Here is a 21,971-nt window from a genome sequence, read left to right as displayed (position 1 = left end):
TCCTCGCCTTGAAAGCCCCGGGATCCCATATGGGCGCCGGTTCTAATCCTGGCAGCTCCACTTCCCATCCAGCTCCCTGCTTGTGGCCTGGGAAAGCAGTCGAGGACGGCCCAATGCGTTGGGACACTGCACCTGCGTGGGAGACCCGGAAGAGGTTCCAGGTTCCCGGCATCGGACCGGCACGCACTGGCCCGTTGCGTCTCACTTGGGGAGTGAATCATCGGACGGAAGATCTTCCTCTCTGTCTCTCCTCCTCTGTTTATATCTGGCTGTAATAAAATGAATAAATCTTTAAAAAAAAAAAACCATCTTACTAGGCACTCCCAAACTTAGTGGAATGCCGGGGTCACTCTGGGAGTTTTCTTGAAAACATAAATTCTTTAAGGAGGGTGTTTGGTACTGTATAGTTAAATTGCTGCTCAGGACACATGCATCCTATACTGGGATGCCTGGGTGGAGTGCAGGATATTCCACCACTGATCCAACTTCCTGCTAATATGCACTCTGCAAGGTATCAGATGGTGCCTCATGTACTGGGCTCCCTGTTACCCAGGTGGGAGACCTGGAGAGAGTTCTAGGCTCTGGTCTTCAGCCTTACTCAGCCCTGGCTGCTGCAGGCATTTGGGGAGTGATACAGTGGAAGGGAGATATGTCTCTCTATTTCTTTCTTCCTTTCTCTCTGCCTTCCAGATATAATGAAAACAAATATATTTTAATATGGCTGCATTGCTCTTCAATTTCTTGGGATGCAGCCCTAGAATTTGAAAGGCAAAGTTACAAAGAGAAGGAGACAAACATGCACGCACACACGCACACACACACACCCCTTCCATCTGTTGGTTCATTCCTCAAATGGCTGCTACAGCCAGAGCTGAGCCAGTCTGAAGTTCTGGATCTCCCACATGGATGCAGGGGCTAAAGAGCTTAAGTCATCCTTTGCTGTTTTCCCAGGCCATAGGCAGGCGGCTGGATCAGGAAGTGGAGCAGCAGAGACTTGATTGGCCACCCACATGAGATGCTGTCACTGCAGAATATTACGCTGTTAAACAACATGGTGTCAGCTCCTGTAACTCTGCCTTTTAGATAAATAAATCAATCTTTAATTTAAAAAGACCTTAGATTGGAAGTACCTGTCTAGCAGGGAAGGTTTCTGCTATCCTAAGGGTTGGGTTAGGAAGTGTGGAAGGTACATATATACACATAGGAGATGGGAAATGTATGGGATTGAAGAGAAAGAAAGTATAGGCCAGAAAATTAGCTGTGGCAGGAGCCAGAAGCCAGAGGGGCTGGGGACGCATTTAGAGAAGAAGGCAGGGACCCAGTAGGCATAGTATCATAAGTCCTATCAAGCGTTTGGGACTTTATTCTGAGTGTTTGTCTCAACTGGTATCTGAATCTTCAGCGTGAGATCATCAAAGAAGAGCTCATAAGAAGAGTGCCGAGCAGGACTCTACTGTATCCTGAGCATTCTAGTTGCAGGGGATGAACTGAAGGAAGAAGCTGGTAGATTGGTAGCAGGTGCGCTGGCCCAGATGCAAGGTGGGGATGTCTAAGTAAGCAAGGATGGAGCAGAGCAGACAGACAGGAAGTGCAACTTGCAGAAGGGGATGGGGAGATAACTGGATGTGGGAAATGAGGTGGAGGAGGCAGGGGACACTGTTGACCTGCAGGCTTCTGACCTGAGTTACTGGGAGGGTGATGGAGGGCAGTCCACTGAGACATAGAGACTTCCTAGTAGACATCTAACAGCAATCTGGGAAGGGAAAATCTGGGTGGGGAATGTTGGAAGCTGTTGCAGTGCCTTAAGAGGAGGTGGTTTAGGGCCCGGCGGCGTGGCCTGGCGGCTAGGGTCCTCACCTTGAAAGCCCCGGGATCCCATATGGGCGCCGGTTCTAATCCCGGCAGCTCCACTTCCCATCCAGCTCCCTGCTTGTGGCCTGGCAAAGCAGTTGAGGACAGCCCAATGCGTTGGGACCCTGCACCCGCGTGGGAGACCCGGAAGAGGTTCCAGGTTCCCGGCTTCGGATCGGCGCGCACTGACCCGTTGCGGCTCACTTGGGGAGTGAATCATCAGATGGAGAATCTTCCTCTCTGTCTCTCCTCCTCTGTGTATATCTGGCTATAATAAAAAATGAATAAATCTTTTTAAAAAAAAAAAAAGAGGAGGTGGTTTCCTGGAGAGCCTGGGAGGCAGAAAGGCTAGCACAGAGCCTTTGTGGATAACCATTGAGGCAGGTGCGGAAAGGTAGCTTGCTGTCTGCTGCAAGACAAAAACGTGCTTGCCAGGATGCTTGAGCAGTCGAGAGGGAATAAGATGGTGTTTTTCCTTCTTGGGAAAAAGCCAGGATTCTGCAACAGTTATGCCTCACAGGAAAGGAAAATGGGAGATTTTGCTGTCACCCTCCCTGACAGATGGATCTAGGTGGGTGGAATCCTGAGTTGGCCGTATTTTTCACACCATGCTACATTGAGCCCCCTTCAGTGGTTGCGGCCAGATATGGTTTAGGAAGGGGTCTCTTGGGGCTTGGCATGGTAGCCAGTGGCTAAAGTCCTCGCCTTACACATGCCAGGATCCCATACAGATGCTGGTTCACATCCTGGCTGCTCCATTTCCCATCCAGCTCCCTGTCTGTGGCCTGGGAAAGCAGAGGAGGATAGTCCAAAGTCTTGGGACCCCGCACCTACGTGGGAGAACCCAGAAGAAGCTCCTAGCTCCTGGCTCCTGGCTTTGGATCAGCTCAGTTCCAGTGGTCGTTGTGGCCACTTGGGATGTGAACCAGCAGATGGAAGATCTTTCTCTCTGTAAAATCTGACTTTCTAAGAAAAATTCAAAAAAGAAAGGGGTCTCTTAGTCACCACAAATACTGTACATTGCAGCATAAAAGCAGGAGGGGAGGCGTCCAGAGTGCCTGGACTTGGGACAGCCCAGAACCTCTGCTCTCATCTTCTCAGTGGCACCTCAACACATCACAAGCTGTACAGGCCAGCTGTGTCCCTGCGTCTTTAGTTTCCTTCAGTCTCCCAGGGACACACCATTCTGCCGTGTCCTGATAAGGCACAGCAGTCCTCACACAGTAGCTTCTGTGGACTCTCTTGGCCCCTGAAGGCAATGTTTGGACCCAGTGACAAGGAACGCAACCTTTCTCAGAGCTGCTTTTCTTCACGGGTCACTGACTTTCTCTTTGGAGGCATGACACCTTCTTCAAGTGCTCCTGCCCCTCGTCCCGCTGCACAGCCAGCATGTTTGCTTGTTCTCAGGGGTTGTTCTCATTCTGTTCGCCAGGCTCATTACTCTTTTACTTATTTATTTTTTTATGCTGAAGGCAGGTCAAATATTAAATCTACTCTACTGAATAGAAAAGTCTTGCACACTGGGAATTCACAGCCTTTTGTGGTTTCCTTTACATTTCAGCTGGCTCCCTGCTCGCTAATCTCCCTCTGGCACAATGAAGATTAGTTGGTTGGTTAATGAAAACAGTTTGAGGGGTTAAGTCCAGGCAATTCAGCAGCATTCAGTGTGCTGCCCTGATATTTGTTATACACAATGTGCATGGGTGAAGCCAACCTATCATCTCTCTTTTGGGACAAGCTATCCATGCCTCATAGGGAAGTAAAGGCAAATGACTATGGCAAGACATTATTGTTTTCTGGCACTTATTAACTTGCACCAAGCAAAGTCATAGGTAGTTACTCCAGAAGGCAAACACTGACTTAAGAACTCAACTACAGGGCCAACACTCTGAGAAATATTGCTAAAAAGTGCTTTCAAATGTAGAGGGGCAGAGGCTGTAGACCCTTGGTGGGGCCTGGCTCTAGCTGGGCTTTACCTGGAGGCTTTTCAGGGCAAGGCAGGCCGCCTTCTGCAGTTGCAGGTTAGTCTTCGTCAGTGCCTCACAGTAATAGAGCAGGGCCTGAAAGAGAAGGGAGCAGCCCATGAGATGCTTGTTCTCTCGGTCCTTCTCCCTCCCGAAAGTCAGAATGAGACCAGATGCTTTGTGCTGCTTTCAAAACAAAAAGGATCCACTGAAATTCATGGTGATTAAAAGTTATTTGTGTGTCCAATAAATTGGCTGGTTTTTTTTGTTTGTTTGTTTGTTTTGGTTTTTTTTTTTAGTATTTATTTGAAAGGCAAAGAGAGAGAGAGAGAGAGAGAGAGAGAGAGAATGAGAGAGAGCTCTTGTAGCTGCTAGTTCATTCCCCAAATGGTTGCAACAGCTGGGGCTGGGCCAGGCTGAAGCCAGGAGCCTGGAGCTTCCTCTGGTTCTCCCTCTTGTGTTCAGGGGCCCAGGGATTCCTCCACTGCTTTCCCAGGCATGCTAACAGTGGGCTGGATTGGAACTGGAGCAGTGGATCCTGAACTGGCAAACATGGGATACTGACATCTCAGCAGTGGCTACACTGCAAGCTAGCCCCAGACGGATCCCAGTCTACCTGATGATAGAGTCTGGGGAATATGAACTGGGAGGGTGTAAAGTTGTGCTTCCTGTTTGTTATTCTTTTTTAACGGTTGATTTTTTTCCCCTTTTGTCAGTTTCCAAACACCCAAGAGTCACTATATGCTTTTAACAATGTTATTTCTAATTTTGTTGTTGACATATGAAATCTGTACTTGTCTATGGGGTCCAATACAATTATTTGATCCATACATGCAATCTGTTATGATCAAATCAGGGTAATGAGCATTTCTTCCTCCTCAAACATTTATAATTTCTTTTTCTAAAAGATATATTAATTTTTTTTTTTTATTGGAAAGGCAGATGTACAGAGAGGAGGAGAGTCAGAGAGGAAGATCTTCTGTCTGCTGGCAGTCCCAGGTGGCCACAACAGCCAGAGTTGAGCCAATCCAAAGCAAGGAGCCCAGCGGCTCTTCTGGGTCTCCCATGCGGGTGCAGGGTCCCAAGGCTTTGGGCTGTCCTCGACTGCCTTTCCAGGCCACAAGCAGGGAGCTGGATGGGAAGCTCAGTGGCTGGGATTAGAACTGGTGCCCATATGGCATCCTGGTGTGTGCAAGGTGTGGACTTTAGCCGCTAGGCTACTGCTCCAGGCCCAAACATTTCTAATTTTTATGTAATAGTATTTACTCTCTTCTTTCCTAAATATTTTGAAATATATCACAAATTGTTATAGATTATAGTTATCCTACTGTTTTGGAGAGCTCTAGAATCTCCTATTTGCATTTTGGCCTGTGTTATTTAACTTCTCTACCCATACTCCTCCTAATTATTGAGCCCATCTTTTTTTAAGATTTATTTATTTTGAAAGCTAGAGTTACATAGAGGGAGAGACAGAGCGATTTTCCATTTACTGGTTCATTTCCCAGATGGCTGCCAATGGCCAGGTCAAAGCCATTCATCTAGGCCTTCCACATGGTAGCAGGAAACCAAACACTTGGGACATCTTTCACTGCTTTCTCTGGCTGTGAGCTGGGAGCTGGATTGCAAGTGGAGCAGCTGGGACACGAACTGGCACCCATACAGGAGGTCAGCACCACAGATGGCAGCTTTACCTACTATGCCACAATCCTGACCCAATGAGCTCATATTTCAAGAGGCACTGAGGCTGAAATTCTAAGACTGTTTAGAAGGAACTGCAGAGAATAATTATGCATTAGGTACCATAAAAAAAGTTACAAGGTGTTAAGCCGTCAGGTGGAAAGAGAGTGCCCGAGTTTGATACTCGGCTGCAATTCCTGACTCCAACTTCCTGCCAGTGCAGAAGCTGGGAGGCAGCAGGTGATGTCCACTCACAGAGGAGACCCAGGAGGAGTTCCTAGCTCCTGGCTCCAGTATGGCCCAGACCTGGTCCTTGGGGGGCATCTGGGGAGTGAACCCACAGACAAGAGTACTCTCTGTCTCTCCCTGCTGTGTTTTTCTGACTCTAAAATTTTTTGTTTAAAGATTTGTTAAAGATTTTGTTTATTTATTTTTTATTACAAAGCCAGATATACAGAGAGGAGGAGAGGCAGAGAGGAAGATCTTCTGTCTGATGATTTACTCCCCAAGTAAGCGCAATGGTCGGTGCTGTGCCAATCCGGAGCCAGGAGCCAGGAACTTCTTTCCGGGTCTCCCAAACAGGTGCAGGATCCCAAGGCTTTGGGTTGTCCTCAACTGCTTTCCCAGGCCACAAGCAGGGAGCTGGAAGGGAAGCGGGGCTACCGGAATTAGAAGTGGAGCCCATATGGGATCCCGGCGCGTTCAAGCGAGGACTTTAGTTGCTAGGCCACTACACTGGGCCCTCTGATTCTAAAACTTTTTAAAAAAGCAAAGTTCCTCATTTTTGCGAGTTTATTAGTTCCTAAGTGTGTGTTGTCCTAGTCGTTAATATTAATTCTGATGAGTAAGACTCATGCTAAGTTATACTAGTTCTTAGGAAACATAATGACAATTACTTTTAAAGAGAATTGGGGATAGAAAGGAAGTTGTTTTATTACACTACCCAGTGCATTTAGGGCTATGTGCCTGGATTGCTGTGATTTTATTTTGTTATTATTATTTAAAGGTTCATTTTACTTTTGTTTGAATGGGGAAGTTACAGAAAGAAGGAAAGACAGAAACATCTTCCATGTGCTGGCTCACTTCCCATATGGCTACAAACAACCAGAGCTGGGTTGATCCAAAGACAGGAGCTTCTCTGGGTTTCTTACATGGGTGCAGGGGCCCAAGGACTTGAGCCACCTCCCTCTGCTTCCCCAGGCCATCAGCAGGGAGCTGGCTCAAAAGTGGAGCAGCCAGTTCTTGAACAGATACCTATATGGTATGCTGGTGCTGCAGATAGAGAAGTAGTATGATAAGCCACCATTCTGGCCCCTCTTTTTAAATAAGGAATAGACTTATATTTCCCTTGTTTCCTCCAACGCAGCAAAGAAATAGGGGGAAAATCAATACAAAAGAAATTTTCTGTAGACTTATGCTTCATTCTTTCAACATATATACAATGTTCAAGAGATTTAAAGTCCATTTTCAGCCTCCTAAAAATAGATTGTGTCATTTTAAAAAGCAGAACTTGGTGGCCTACACTGGTCTAGGAGGCTAAGCTTCTACCAGCAGCACGAGTATTCCATATGGTTGCTGGTTCATGTCATGGCTGCTCCACTTCGATCCAGCTCCCTGCTTGTGGCCTGGGAAAGCAGTGGAGCATGGCCCACATGCTTGGGATCCTGCACCCATGTGGTAGACCCAGAAGAAGCTCCTGGTTCCCAGCTTTGGATCAGCTCAGCTCTGGCTGTTGTGGCCTTCTGGGGAGTAGACCAGCAGATGGAAGATCTTTCTCTCTTTCTCTGTAACTGCCTTTAAGCTAATAAAGATTTTTTTTTAAAAAAAAAGATTTACTTTATTTTTATTGCAAAGAGAGGAGGAGAGACAGAGAGGAAGATCTTCCGTCTGATGGTTCACTGCCCAAGTGTCTGCAAAGGCCAGTGCTGTGCTGATCCAAAGCCAGGAGCCAGGAACTTCTTCCAGGTCTCCCATGCAGGTGCAGGGTCCCAAAGCTTTGCGCTGTCCTCGACTGCTTTCCCAGGCCACAAGCAGGGAGCTGGATGGGAAGTGGGGCCACTGGGATTAGAACCGGTGCCCATATGGGATCCTGAGTGTGTTCAAGGTGAGGACTTTAGCTGCCAGGCCACCGCAGCAGGCCCTAAAAAAAAATCTGAAAAAATAACACTGCACACTCTGGTGCATCTGCTGCTACCAGCACTGCTTGGAATTCATTTCCCACCCCTCTTCTGTTTTGAGCCGATTGTACTGACAGTCCAGGACTTTGTAGGAAAGATTAAGAGCAAGTTTACCCTCTTGGGTCAAAATGACACGAGAATGGAATCTGCTCTCATTGAGCATACAAACACCTCATTGTAAACCTGCTTCAATTATATCTTAGAAAAGTTAAACCACTATAAGCTTTGCAACGGCAAGAAGGTACTGTTTTGAATCTCACAGGTTGGCTTTTTACCAGGTTCCAATTGTAAAGAGCTCTAGATGAGCCCCCTTCTGGCCTGTGTGTGAACTGAGGGAGAGGGAAAGCATTTCTTTCCTGGCAAAAGGGATGAAGGCTTTTACAATAAAACGTGCTGCAGCACTTGCACCTTGCAATCTGATGACCTGGTCTCACAGTACTCAAAAACATGTCTTTACGCGTGCATGTGCGCGTGTGCGCGCACACACACACACTATTGTGTGTTGAAAACTGCAAATACCTACCAAGAAGGAATGACGAGTCCACCTGCCGATGTACCTTCATTCATAAATACAATGAAATAGACTAATATCCTCAGTGTGGGCAAAAAATAACCACATTTAGAAAATCTGTTACAGTGGCTCAACTAGCTAATCTTCCATCTCCAAGCGTGGCATCCCATATGGGTGCCAATTCAGGTCTTGGCTGCTCCATTTCCCATCCAGCTCCCTGCTTTTGGCCTATGAAAGTGGTGGAGGATGGCCCAAGTTCTTGAGACCCTGCACCAATGGGTGGGGAGACCCGGAAGAAGCTCCTGGCACAGATTGGCTCATCTGGCCATTGTAGCCATTTGTGGAGTGCTGAAAGATAGAAGATCTTTCTGTCTCTCCTCTCTGTAAATCCTGCCTTTCCAATGGAAAAAGACAAATCCTAAAAAACAAAAATGACTCTTTGTTTGCAGTCACTTGTGCCACCCTCTCCAGCAAGTTCCAGGTCTGGGTTCTTATGTTAGATTTCCACCATGGTCTCTGTAGCTCCAGCTCGTGGCTCACCAGTCTCCTCCTCCTGTGATCCCATGCTGAGGCTGCACTGTTGTCTGTACAACCTTTCTCCCACTTCCAGTTCAAGCAGTTCACAGGATTGAGGAGAGACAAGGTTTCCTATATAGCTAGGTGGTTGTTGTTGGTGATCTTGCTGGAACCTGTTGGCTGTTAGGTCTGAGGGTCACACAGACCTATTTTGACCAGTATGATGCCACAGTTGGTATTATTTTCCTGTAGGACCAGTGCATGTATAGCTCACTGCCGTCCCGCAGTCTTAAATTCTTTGCCACACCATACAAAGTGGCACCTGATGTGCCACTACTAGAGTTCTTGATCTGCTGTCAGGTCTGAGGGCTACCCGAACCTATCTTGGGTAGAACCTGTAGGATGCCGCGTTGTTGCAGTTCACTGAGCCAGAAATGAGTTCACTCCCAGCTCAGTGCATGTGCAGTCCTGTCCCATAGCCTTTGCCTACTTATACAAAATGGCATCCTATTTGGCTGTAGTGGGCGGACTGTGCTGTGAAATCCACCCTGTTCCTGCACTGCCCGTCTGGGATCTGTTGCTCTCTCTATGCTCGTGGTCATATCAAACAGACCAGCAGGATGGGCAGCTGTTTGGGTTCACCTCCTGAGCTCCCGGTGAACAACCCTTCCCACCTTGTTGCTGGTGGAGTTCCAGCTGCTGGTGGAGTTCAGAATGCCGCTGGGTTATCAGTCATAGCAACACCACACTGTTGTGTCCGCTGCTTTCCCGTGTCTATTAATCTCCAGATGCCCCTCTGCTGTCGTTCTGTCCTCTCCTGTTTCCTGTAATGGTCCACTCTGCTTCACATTGGCTAATGTTTCTCCATCTCCTTAAATGTGACCTTTCCCTATTCCGCCATCTTGATTGTCTTTCTGGGTATTTTGATAGTATATTGGGTTTCTAGTTTTCTTTCTTTTTTTAAAAAAATTTTTTACAGTGCATACATTAATAATGAGCAAAATAAAACTATTTTTTTCTGAGAATGGAAGCTAAAAATATTAACAGCCAAAAATAGAAAATCATCTAGGTTTCTAATGGAGTTTCTTACCTTTTCCCTGAAATTCTCGTTTTTGGAAGCTGCTGCCAAGTAAAGCGTCACAGCCTCGCTCACTTCACTGTCGCCTCCAGTTAGCAGCAGGGCCAGGGTCCCTAGGACTTCCTGCGGGGCAGGGAGGTGGCCTGGAGCTGGGTCGGTCACGGTCTGCAGAAGCTTCTCACCTCTGAGGGACTGCAGAGCCTGGACCACGGAGACTGGAGGACACAGATCACACACAATAGCAGGTGAGACCCAGTGCCTGGGAAAGCAGGGTAACAGACTCACATGTCCTTGGAAAAGGGTACATGACAAAGTGTGCCTGCTCATCAGGCACACTAGCCTGTCAAATTAGGAAGCAATGACCCAGTTATTCAAGCAATTGCATTAAGAGGCAGATCACTTAGAAAAAAAGTGAGGCTGCATCACCACCTCCTAAGGGTTATAAAAATGACAGAGGTATAAAAATGAGCCAAATGTGAAAATAAACGGTGAAGATAACAAAAGCAAAACGTGTTTATCATCTTACATCTGTATATATGTATCCAACTTGGTTGCCCCTCTTTCAGACAAGCCCATCTGGAAAATCCCTAATCCTGGGCCATCCAGGTCTGTACTAAAGTAACTGGACACTGAGGAAGAAACCCACCTAATTGGTGCATAAAGACCATTTGATCTTAAAGCTGCGATTTTTAAGCCCCATTCAGACAAACTGAATATGTCCTCCGCCACCCTACTCTCTGGTGAGATGTCCAGCATGGACCTGCTTCGGCACAACAAGGTGACAGTGTGTCTTTACACATGGGCTCTGAGAAGCTAAACTTCATGTTCTGTCAATAAAGTGACATCCTCTGTAAGTGCATATATTTTTAAATGACCTCATTTTTCTTCAAGTTTACTATTGTTTTTCTTGTAGATGTGCTTTTGATTTCATTCCTTTGTTAATTCTACTACTTCATTCATTTGTAAATAAATGCCCTAGTAACATTCCTCAAGATAGCATTACATGCTAAAAGTTTCATTAATAAAATCTCCGAAAGGAACCAAAAATGCAAATTAATTAATTTATATTCAAAAGCAGGAATACTGTAAAATCAATGACAATGCTTTCAAAGAGCATGTACTAATACAGAAGAGAAACATAGGAAGTGTAGTTCTCTCAGGAAGAGTCACAATTTTGAAATCTAAATCCCATATATAGTCAACTGAAAAATAAATTTAAAAGTTGAAAAGGAGAGATTTCAATTTTTTCCCCTTTATTCATCTTTGCTTTCTACATTTTGTGGATTGAGAGACTTTCTTTTTTATAATGAAAGACAAAAAACTTAGAATTTATTATTATTTTTTAAAACTCTCTTAGGGTCTTAGTAGGTTAAGCCCCCGCCTGTGCAAAACATGTCCCACCTTGCCTGGCCAGCTGGCTCAGGTAACTCTCAAGGTCACTCACTCCATGGCTGGAGAAGTAGCTGTGAAACTGGAAGACGGTGACCACTTCTGAGGACAGGCTGGAGGAGACCAGAGGCTCAGCCCTGTCCAGGATCTGCGACACCAGGGTTCGAAACACTATGGGAAGGGAAGTACACACACCAACTCAACATGCCATCCATTCACTTATTCTGTCCTTCAATACTTGAGGTAGTCATTTACCAGTGTGCACATGACACAGAGAGAAGTGCATAAGACTAAGCCCCCATGCATAGCCAGGTGACTTCTGCACACAAAGCTAGGTCACTGCCATTCAGGTCAAGATAGGCAAGCCTGTCAGGGTAAGAACCTTCTATGCTCCTTCACAGCCCATAGCTCTCTACTCCCCACCATTCATACTGAGTTAACCATCTAATTGGGCCCTTTGGGCCCTCCCCACTCCCTGGACTATAGGTGTGTGGAAAGCAACCCCAGGGAACTTAACTTGCTGCCTCAGCACGGTCATCCTACCTGGGTCTGCCAGTCCCGGGCATTCTCTGTTGACAGTCCTGGCGAAGCTGGCCTCCAGCTGCTTCACAACCCTGTCGGCCGAGCTGTGGTACACACCGGTGGAGCCGCAGCATTTGGTCCAGAATGACAGCAGAGACAGCTTTTTGTGAAATTCTGGAATGGCTGCAAAAGAGAACAGTTGTTTCAGAGCTGAGGAAGGAAGAATCTGGGGAGGGACCTAGGTGGGTCTCAGGTTCCACTCTGCTTAGCTGTTGGGCCAAAGAGCAATAGAGTTGCGGTGAGGAGCCGAGCTTCTCCCCCTCAGCCCAGGGCTCCTTGCAGTGAATTGAGGGGACAGCATCACCCTTGGTGACACATAGTTCACAGTTCACTTGTGCATGGTGATGACCATAATAGGGCTGGAAGGGGAGAGGACACAAATCACTACAGCCTGAATGTTTGTCCCTTTAAGGTCACTTGCGCCTACCAGGAAAGGGCACATAGGCATTTGAATCTTGGTCAAGGGTGATGAAGAAGGCCCTACTTCCAACAGACATCTGATGGGAAGGAAGACCTATAGTCTTTTTAGCAAACAGGCCAGATCACACAGAGCCAAAGCCACCTTTCTCACATCCAGTCTGCCTCCACGCCTTTCAGAATCTGGCAGGCTTCCATTAATCTTCAACATCCATTCATTTCTACCTTTGCTCAGCAGGACAGGGAAGCAGCTTCCATTTGACTGCAGCTGCCATAGCAGCACAATTGCGATCATCTATCCCTGAAGGGAATCGCACCTGCAGAACAGGTCTGACCCTCCACCTGGGACCTGAAGGCTGCTTCTGTTCAGGCTGGTGCCTGCCTTGGGTGGTGGAGACTCTAGCAACAGTCGTGTATCTGCTGATTTGACTCAGAGGGCCCACTGGTATGGAGCTGTATTGTCTTGTCCAAGAACTCTTTTCTGTCTTCCTTACAAAGCACTGGGCAGGCAGCAGGGTCACACAGAGAGTGGTGGAAGGGGCAGCTGCTTACCTTCGATGACGGAACTGATGTTTCCTATGTTCTCATCACTGACAGCTGCCAGCTTCGCCATCACTTGGATCTGCCTTGAAAGCTTCTCTAAGAGATTTCTAGCCACGAATGGGATTTTGCTTGAGAAAACAATTTGCTGATAAAATAAACAAAACCACTCTTGCAATCATGTTGTTGCCCATAGAGCCTTCTCAGCCCAACCCCATCCTCTGCACACGGTGCTGAGTCAGCTCGGAAGAGGGCTCTTGATCCAGCTCAGCGACGCCCTCCATCCCATGCCAGTTACAACCTCCTGTGGAATCAAGATGTGGTTTTGTCTTTTTCTTTGCTCTTGTTTTTTTTCCCATGCCTATATAAATTCTGGAATTTTCTCAGTCATAGAACTGCAAGGCTACTATAAAACTATCTTTCTAATTATGTACAGTAAATCTGATCTTTGAAACTCAGAGGGCAAGATTTGTTTTACAAGTGTAGGGATTAAAAATTTTTTTTTTACAACATGGATGTATTTTTTCAAGCCAAAAAATAAAAGCAGATTGTGTAGCAATCTTCATTATAATTAGAGCCATTTCTGAGCTGATGAATGTTTACTCTGCACTGGTATTATTCATATTATCTGTCACTGTGTGTCAGTGAGGTGGCTCCTACCAATACATCCACCTTACAGGTAAGACAATGAGGCACAAAGAGGTTAAATAGTCTACCCAAGACCACTAAGTAGTGAGTGACTTCACTGTGTGTGTGTGAGGAGGCCTGAGATAGGAAAAAAAAATGTCACTAACTGCCTTGGGGAGTTTGCTTTTCTCTGTGGCTCTTGCAGACCAGAGAAGAAAGACCTGAAGACCTGGGCACCTGTTCGTGTGGATGTAGGAGGCTATCGCGGCCAAGCGCTCGGAAGATAAAATAAACAAGATTTGCAAAATCAAAAGCATGGAGCAGAAATTACATAACTAATGCCTTTCATGTAAGTAGGAATAATGGAAATGGATTTTTATTTAAGCAATTATGCTTTTAGGATTCCTACAGGATAACTATTTTTCTCTCTCTGCAATTTTATACAAATGAATATGTAAGCTTACTTACTCAAGGAGTACAAATGAAAACTTAAAGTTTCTAGGCTTCACTCCTTAAGGCTGTATCTTCTTACTCATCTCATAGGTTTTTCCTAGCATCCTCTCCCCACAGAAGGACCGAGTTATTACAACAACCACAGTCTCCACATGGGGAGCAACACTGCACTAATGCAGGCCAATTCACCCATATGGAAGATAATTCTGTTCTATCTCATAAAAAAAACAATGACTGCCTTCCTTACTCTAAAAGGTAAACAGGTGTTTTGCTCAGCACAGTGAGCTGTGACAACCATCTCACTCAACAGACTAGTTGGAAGCAAACAAAAATGCAGACTGGCTGTCTGCAGTATGGTCATAATCCTAACAGCCAACAGAAGAGCTCAACTCGGGCACTGACTAAGCAAGAAGAAAGAGTTACTACTGCCAAGCGGGGTCCCACTGCACCTCAACTATCTGAAACTTGAGGGTCAGCTGTGGTGGAAGTTCATGCTCCCACGCATCATCAGAGGCAGCCCTCCCGTCTTCCAGCTGATCTCTGCTCCCAGAAGCACAGTTTTTCTTTCTGTGCATCCTTCCTGCAAGAACAGCACCCCCAAATCCACAGTTACATCTGCCTCTACGCTTTTTCCCTGCTACACGCTGGGAAAAGAATGTGGCTGGGAGAGGTCAAGGCACCAGGCAAGGAAAACTTTCAGGGAGAAATACAGTACAGGCAGAGCCTTTGTTCAAGGCAACTGAAGCTTTCACAACAAGAGAATTTAAAAACATTTTCCCAATTGTTGTAAAACTCTAATCTGCCTACAGCTTGAGAAGACAGCCAAGGGTGGGCAGAATGAGCACACTAACTGCCAATGTGATGGCACAAGAGGCACTCTTTCCCAGTGCTCATACAAAGTTCTTAATTAAGATCTGGGGAACTATGTCCACTGGGTAGGACACCCTCACTACTCTGAGGCAGGGTTCATGTCTTCCTCATTTACTAAATTATTGGGGATTTCTCTGTCCATCTATTTAAGACTCTTTCTGTTCTCCAATTGTCAACATGTGGCTTGTTACAACTACAGGACTAGTTTATTGCTTGCCTTTGCCCTAATGCGTGAAGTTTTGTGAATTCTTACTAGAATGCCATAAACTGCTGGGTTATTGTGACTCACAACTAGTTTAATCTTTTACCACCTATGCTACGATCCAGAGAAGACTTGTAATGAAATGTTTTCAGTGTTGTGCTTTATATTCTGGGCGACATATCTTCCTGAGACTCTTAGGGTTTCCAGCAACTGGTAAAGTACAACTGTTATTTAAAAAAATCCACCACTTGTATACAAAACAACTGTAGCATTTTCAAAAGTCAAATAAGTTTAAAACTTAATTCAGAATGTCAATGCTAAATTAAATTGTAACTCCATGGAAAGTTAATGTTTACATGCCCTGTATGGGTTCATGTCCTAATGCCACATGCTAATCCTTTCATTGTTTCTGTGCCTTCTAACGGGCCTAGATAACAACTTTATATAGCTCAAAAGGTCTCATAGGTTCCATTATGTTCATTGAGTTTAATTGTTTCAAAATTTGAGCTTTAAAAGAGTTAATCTGAACTGATAAATCTAGTTCATAGCCTTAAACTAAACTGCTCAAGTCCAATGTTTACTCTAACAAAATGCTTCTCATAGCTAAGTTCTAAAACTCAAGTATTCATATTGGTGTTTCCAACTGATCCCATTACACACTAGGTTGGGAGAGTTTATGATTGTCTTTGTTTTGTCATTTAGACTTCGACAAGAAGGGACACTTGGAGCCCAAACAACCTGCCAGGCACCTCTGATGACTTCTGCTTTCTACCGGGGACCCTTAGACCAGCCCCCAGAGGAATACCCAACTGCTGCCTTTGAACTATGCCCCCTGACAGCAGGAAACATCCAAGAGTGGTTGCCGTCCCATTTCCCCCTAACGCAGTTAGGGTCCCTTCTTCTGGGGGGACCAAGGAAGTTGGCTGGTAACACCGTTCTGTACTTTTTTCCCCCAAGGCCAGGTACCATCGAAACCAGGAATTTTGCTTGTTTATGGAGAAACATATCTGAGGTAAACCTGTAAAAGGTGCTTTCCCCACCATTAATACGGGTCTTTTTTCCACTTTTTCTCCTGCCACTACGGCAGGGGGTAAGGGTCCTTTCTATCTCAAATCCCTCTCCTGTCACTAGGATGGGAGTCCCCTTTCTCAGCTTTTCTAATAAATCTTGCTTTAAAACTAAACTAAAAAAAAAAAAAGAATCTGGGGAATCGTAGCTGCATTCTGTAACACTTTGCTTTCAGCTCTCCTTGGCAGTGGAGAACAAATGCATGTGACCTTCATATTAATGCGTTCAACAATACTGGCTTTTAAACTCCATTTGTAGCTGGGAGGAGACAAATATCCTGCTTTTCTTGCTCAATCATGTTACTTTCATCTGCTATGCAATGAGAGAGAGAGGAAGAATTTTCAAAATCTGCCATTTGCCACAATAGCTAGGGCTGGGGCAGGTCAAAGCTAGGAATTTCATCTGAATCTCCCACATGCTGGCACGAGCCAAAACACTTGGGATATCTTCTGCTGCTTTTCCCAGGCCATCAGCACAGATTTGCATCAGAAGTAGAGTGGCCAGGACATGAACTGGGGGCCTTATGGGACACTGGCATCGTAAGTGGCACCTTTACCTGCTATACTACAATATGAGCCACTAGAGAACAAGGTATTGAGTTGGACAACACAGAGCTGGGGGAGAATAGACATATTCACTCGGGGTTTTCACTTTGCTTCAACCAAAGTATGATTGTTCTTAGGGTGGCATTTGGTTTTGTGGTTAAGGAACCAATTAAAACGCCTGACATCCTATAGCGGAGTGACTGGGTTTGAGACCCCGCTTTGGCTCCAGTGCAGTGTCGGAATGCAGCCCATAGGAAAGCTGGGACAGCAGAGGCCTGTGGGACCCTGTTGAGAAGAGACTCCAGGAAAGAGAAGGTGGAAGGCCTCTCCCCCACAGCGTGCTCTTGCCCCCCAGTGAGTCCTTGGATGTGCTTTCGTGCTCTCCTTGAAGATAGGCGGACATCTGTGCTCTGTCTAGTTAATCAAGGATGGACAGTATTATCTATTTCCTGTTACAATAACCTTTTGACTAGGTCGCCTTGTTAGCTTCTTTGTTGTCTCTGTGTTCTTAGACATGATCTAATTCTGAGTTATGTCTGAACCATTGTTTCATGAAATGTATAAAAACTGAGACCCTGGAAATAAATTTTGTCAGTTGCCAAAAAAGAGCACTGTCCCTCCATTTCTTCAGGTCATATCTCCTCCCCAGAAACCTGCAAGGTAAACTTGCAGTGCAGACCCTGGGAGGAAGTGGTGATAGCCCCATTACTGGGGTTCCTTCCACTCATGTGGGAGGCCTGGAGTCCCAGCTTCCAGTTTCAACCAGGTAATGGGGAGTGAATCAGAAGAGAGAGATCTTGATTGGTCTTACAAACAAACAAACAAACAAACAAGACAGAAATAAAAATAGCAAGACTCTTGTCTTAACTCCTGGATCCTCATTCCCCTAGTAAAACCAACAAATAAAAGCCCTCTTCCCTGGCAGTGATCAGCCTGGGCTCTGAAACACACAAGCCTCAACTAGGCCCACCTGAACAAGCTGGGTGCAGTACTGCAGGTGCCTAACGATGGTGATGTCCAGGCTTTCATTTCCAGTGGTCAGCGGCAGAGGGCTTCCTGCCACGCTCGTCCCAACTCCGGTGTCTTCAGTCAGGGCTTCGCTAAGATGTCCACGGGCTTCTGGATGAACCGATCTGTAACTGGTAAGGCAGGAAGGTGACTGAGACATCATTTGTTAGTTCTTCCTGTGTACAAACACAAGATGTTTCGTGTCCAGTCCCCAACAGCACCAACTGAATATTGCTCTCACTTACCTACCTTGAAAGATAGAACCTTTAAAAAGATTGAATTCAACCTGCTTACTAGTTTGCGCAGTGTTCAGAGGCCATCCTGCCGTGCAAACAAATTACGTTCCGAGTTCTCCCTTGGCTTCTTACGTGTGATAAGCCATTTTTGAAGGAGTTTTTGAGGTGCCTTCACTCTGTACCTGTTGCACTTTCCTGATCCCTGGATAGGGGGATTTGCCAAATTTTCTTGGATTCGACTGTCCTCCGTATCTGTGGCTCCTTAAGAGCAATGCCATCGGCACACCACCTGTCAAGGCTGCTTTCTGGCCTCAAATCAAGTGCAACTTGAAAAAAAGGAAAAGGGAATCTGCCAAGATGTTCTACTCTGAGCAGAAGCTGATGGGAGTGCTGACTACTGAAAGTGTTGCTCAGGCATTGTTTAAACCCCAAGGTCGAGTTCTCCAAAGTCACAGCAGGACAGGCACTTGGTGTATATATAGTATTCATTGCATGTGTCATCTAACTTGATTTGTAACACAAAGCTGTAGCTAGGGCGGGAAGAACTGTTATCTTCCTTTACTCACTGAAGGACTGACTGGGGGGGGGGGGTGCTAATGCCAGCAGGGTGTCCTGGTAGCCTTGCTTTCTGACCTCATGCTCCCCAGGGCCTACATTTTAACTTCACACACTGAAACTCAGAGCTTTGGAGGCCCCACTAATGTGAGTCACATTAGCCTCACAGGGTAAATGTGTCTTAGAAGTCAGCACACAGCAGGAGACTCTCTCTCTCTCTCTTTCTCTTTCTCTCTCTCTCTCTCTCTCTCTCACACACACACACACACACACACTTTTCCTAATACTCTTGGTGACATACAATGGTATTTCAAAAGGTTCATGGAAAAGCAGAATGAAGCGTGGCATGACAGCTCAATTGGCTAATCCTCCCCCTGCAAATGCTAGTTCCCCACTTATGGCCTGGAAAAGCAGTGGTAGATGGCCCAAGACCTCTGGGACTTGGCACCAAAGTGGGACCTGCACCTGAGTGGGAGACATGGAAGAAGTGCCTGGCTCCTGGCTTTGGATAGGCTCAGCTCTGGCCATTGTGGCCATTTGTAGAGTGAACTAGCAGATAGAAGATCTTTGTCTCTATCTCTCTCTCTCTGTAAATCTGTCTTTCCAATAAAAAAATAAGCCTTGAAAATCTGAGTGAAAAATAATCCTTGAATAATTTTCTGGTAACACTCATGCCCCATGAACTTTTTGAAGAATTGTCATATGCAAAGGTTTCAAATGTTTTGCACCCAAATAAACCCATCTTTTTTCAGCTCCAGTTTTCCATGAACTGTCTGAAGTGCCCTCACACCGTAGGAGTGACTGAATTAGACTTCATATAAATGTTCTGTAAATGTACAAAAGCCAGGGTAGCTTAAATCCTTCTTAGGAAGAAAAAAAATTAGATTGAAATCTGACCTTGATGCATTATGGAACAGTATAAGCTAACAAACAAGTATCCAGAAAACCTAGATTAAGGAGACTCTCACATATCTGATCCAGCTAGAAAAATCCCCATGGAATGTAGAAGCAAGCCTTAAATGTGACATTTAAAATCTTTGTTTTATCATGTTTGTTCAGGGGACAAATTTGAATTCTTGTATGTTCTTCCTGGTTACGTTTTAGAAAAAGAAACCTTCCAGATAACCCGAGAGTCTGTTTATGTCATGGTGTGCCAAAGGTGTGGATGGGAGGCAAATCCACCCGTGCTTTGGGAAAGTGCCAGTCTATTCCTTTGCAGTGACTGATGTAGTCAGTATGGCCCATGGCACTTGTTTTGCATCACTGGAAGTTACAAAACCAGACTCCAGCTCTACAAACGTTCCTTGGCTATGCAAGAAGCCTAATGCAGATGTTAGCAATATTTCCCTTCCACCCTTTTCCCCTAGTCCTCCAGAGGAGGTTGAATTTATCTAAAAGCTGTCGATCTGATGACAAAGAACAGTCACTGATTGGTCACCCTGTTTTCATCATCACACGTGCTGTGGGACTTACACCTGGCTCTGACATGTATATCATGCAAAGACTCACCATAGACATAAAAAGACAGTGGGGTAGGGGAAGCTAAGCCTAGCAAAACTAAGGAAAAGGAAAACACAAACCAGGCAGAACCAGGTCCAGATCTATGGTCCAGTAAGAGTTCTCCATAAATGTAATCGATCTAGTTCATTCAGAAAGAATCAGTTAGGGCCAAGTTTCAGACATTGGTCCCTTCAAGACATATGTGTATATATTCACATCTCTGTGTTTCCAAGGAAGGTGTTTTCCCTTTAGCAATCCAAAAGAAGGAAGTCTTTTAAAGTGGTACTTGATAGTAAAAAGTGAGCCAACTGGTCACTCAGGCAGGGCTGTTTCTTTCTGGAGATGTGTACCTGGTCCGCTCTGTCCGCAACAGGAATGAGCCAGTGGTGGTGGGAGAGATGAAAGCAGACACTAACTACACACTTACCCATTTTTCTCAGTCTCAGTATCAGAAAACACTGAGTCTGCACCTCCTCCGACGTTACACACTTCATCACCATCCTCCTCCTCATCAAAATCAGAGGTGTTCAGGAAATCAAAGCTCTCCAAAGCACTTTCCACTGTGAGGCTGAAACTGGAAGACCTGCTGTGGCTTCCTGCGGGCTTGCACTGCAGAGGCACAAGGCACCAGGGAGAGCATCATCATACCCGACACACACACAGGACTTGGGGCAGTCAGAGGGACATGTGATTCTTTCTTGTTTTTATTTTTTCTCCAATCTTTATTTTTCATTTAACAATTTAAAATGCATTTAAAATGTTTATGCTAAAAGAGTGTAACCATAGGCAAGGATGGCACCATATTTAGAATCAAGAGGGAAGAAAGCTGGTAGAATACATGCAACGAGATTCGTTCCAAGTTGATGACTGGGGATGCTGCACGTCTATTTGGGTTTTAAACATATGACAACCAGAAAGCCTTGGGAAACAGAACTGGTAGATTCCTGTTGCCTAATGTTCATCCCCAAATACAAAAACAACGAATAAGCAAATTGGAAGAGTTCTTGGGCCACTTGTTCCAAGTGTCAAGGTCTTCAATGCCCTAAGACAGGAGCGAGTTCTCTAAAGAATCTGTCCTTCAGGGTGAAAAAGAAATATCACTACCCACCTTCACCAAGCCCATGCCCCATGAGGGGAAAGTCCTACATCTTAATGTTGCATTCACAGCCTATCACTTTTCCTGAGCAGAACACAAATGGCATGCTCACAGGGGTGGAGGATGGTGGGGGCAGGGTGTGATAGGAAGCAGTCCTCTTTCCAAAGCTCTGACTTGAAAGGAGCAAATCTCGCCATTTCTCTGACCAGGCCCTGGAATGATGGCACCAAGACCATTCTGTGGTCTGGAAAATCCTATCTTGCTGGGCATGGGGAGAAGAATCACAGAATAACATCAGTTGCTATGGGCATGAGAGGGATAGAACTCTATCTGAATAGGCAAGGGCACTGGATGGGTTGAAGGGGACGCGCTCTGCAAGGCAGAAGCACAGAAGTCCTCTGCAGTTACGTGCCCTGATCTTGTAGCGTGAGGCAGGGATGGCTGTGTGGGGATCTGCTTTCGACTCTCAAAGTGGTACCAGTGCTCACAGGACAGCTGCTTTGTCCATCCTCAGTAATCTCCACCCAACACGCAGCAGCATGGAGTTTCTGGTCCTCAAGATATTTATCATCCTGGGAATGTGTCAAGGGGAGAAAGGGAAAGCTTTGTGCAGTTGATGATTCTGGCTGAACACAAAGCCATTGCCCCAGACCTGAGCTCTAACAATGTGCTCAAGCTCAGAGGGACAGGCAGCTGGAATGGGCCAACCCATATTTAACCCACATTTATGCCATTCTGCATAACTTTATAGCAAACAAAAAAAGGGCCAAAGGTTTCAGCAGCAGGACAACTGTAGAACAGAAGATTGAACTAATTAATACTGGAGAGGGAAATCTGAAATGAATGGGTTTGCTAAGACTTACAGAATCTGTGTGAGGCCTGGTGGACTGAGCTATTGATTGCTGGAGGACTGGAAGTGGCAGCTGCCATCACCACTGGCTCTAAGGTATTCCCATCAGGTGGGGTCAGTTCACTTCTACAGAAAAGATATTCCAGGCGACACCAAACAGGTGACCTTACGGGCACCAGCCCTGAAATGGATGCCTTTGAGCTGGTTTTCTAGAGAGCAGATGCAAGGCCTGCCTACATCCCAGAGAGCAAGTCTACAG

The 21,971-nt window shown here is 45.8% G+C and overlaps 1 protein-coding gene across 6 annotated transcripts in view; it reads right to left on the bottom strand.

Moving 5' to 3' along the window:
- RIPOR2 (RHO family interacting cell polarization regulator 2) overlaps positions 1-21,971 on the bottom strand; it is a 218,556-nt gene that overhangs the window by 3,076 nt on the left and 193,509 nt on the right. For 5 of the 6 annotated variants that reach the window (XM_058667368.1, XM_058667377.1, XM_058667357.1 and 2 more), the window contains 7 exons: positions 20,194-20,375; positions 17,438-17,606; positions 12,715-12,850; positions 11,707-11,868; positions 11,176-11,334; positions 9,787-9,989; positions 3,828-3,911 (listed from right to left, as the gene is read on the bottom strand). In XM_058667368.1, coding sequence (XP_058523351.1) covers positions 3,828-3,911; positions 9,787-9,989; positions 11,176-11,334; positions 11,707-11,868; positions 12,715-12,850; positions 17,438-17,606; positions 20,194-20,375 — 1,095 coding nt within the window. The remainder of the gene's footprint in view (positions 1-3,827; positions 3,912-9,786; positions 9,990-11,175; positions 11,335-11,706; positions 11,869-12,714; positions 12,851-17,437; positions 17,607-20,193; positions 20,376-21,971) is intronic. The other variant, XM_058667360.1, reaches the window with a different exon arrangement.

Source organism: Ochotona princeps, chromosome 1 (assembly GCF_030435755.1).
Source record: "Ochotona princeps isolate mOchPri1 chromosome 1, mOchPri1.hap1, whole genome shotgun sequence".
Taxonomy (NCBI): domain Eukaryota; kingdom Metazoa; phylum Chordata; class Mammalia; order Lagomorpha; family Ochotonidae; genus Ochotona; species Ochotona princeps.
The sequence above is the reverse complement of the archived record's forward strand: the minus strand, read 5'-3'. Positions and strand labels throughout refer to the sequence as shown.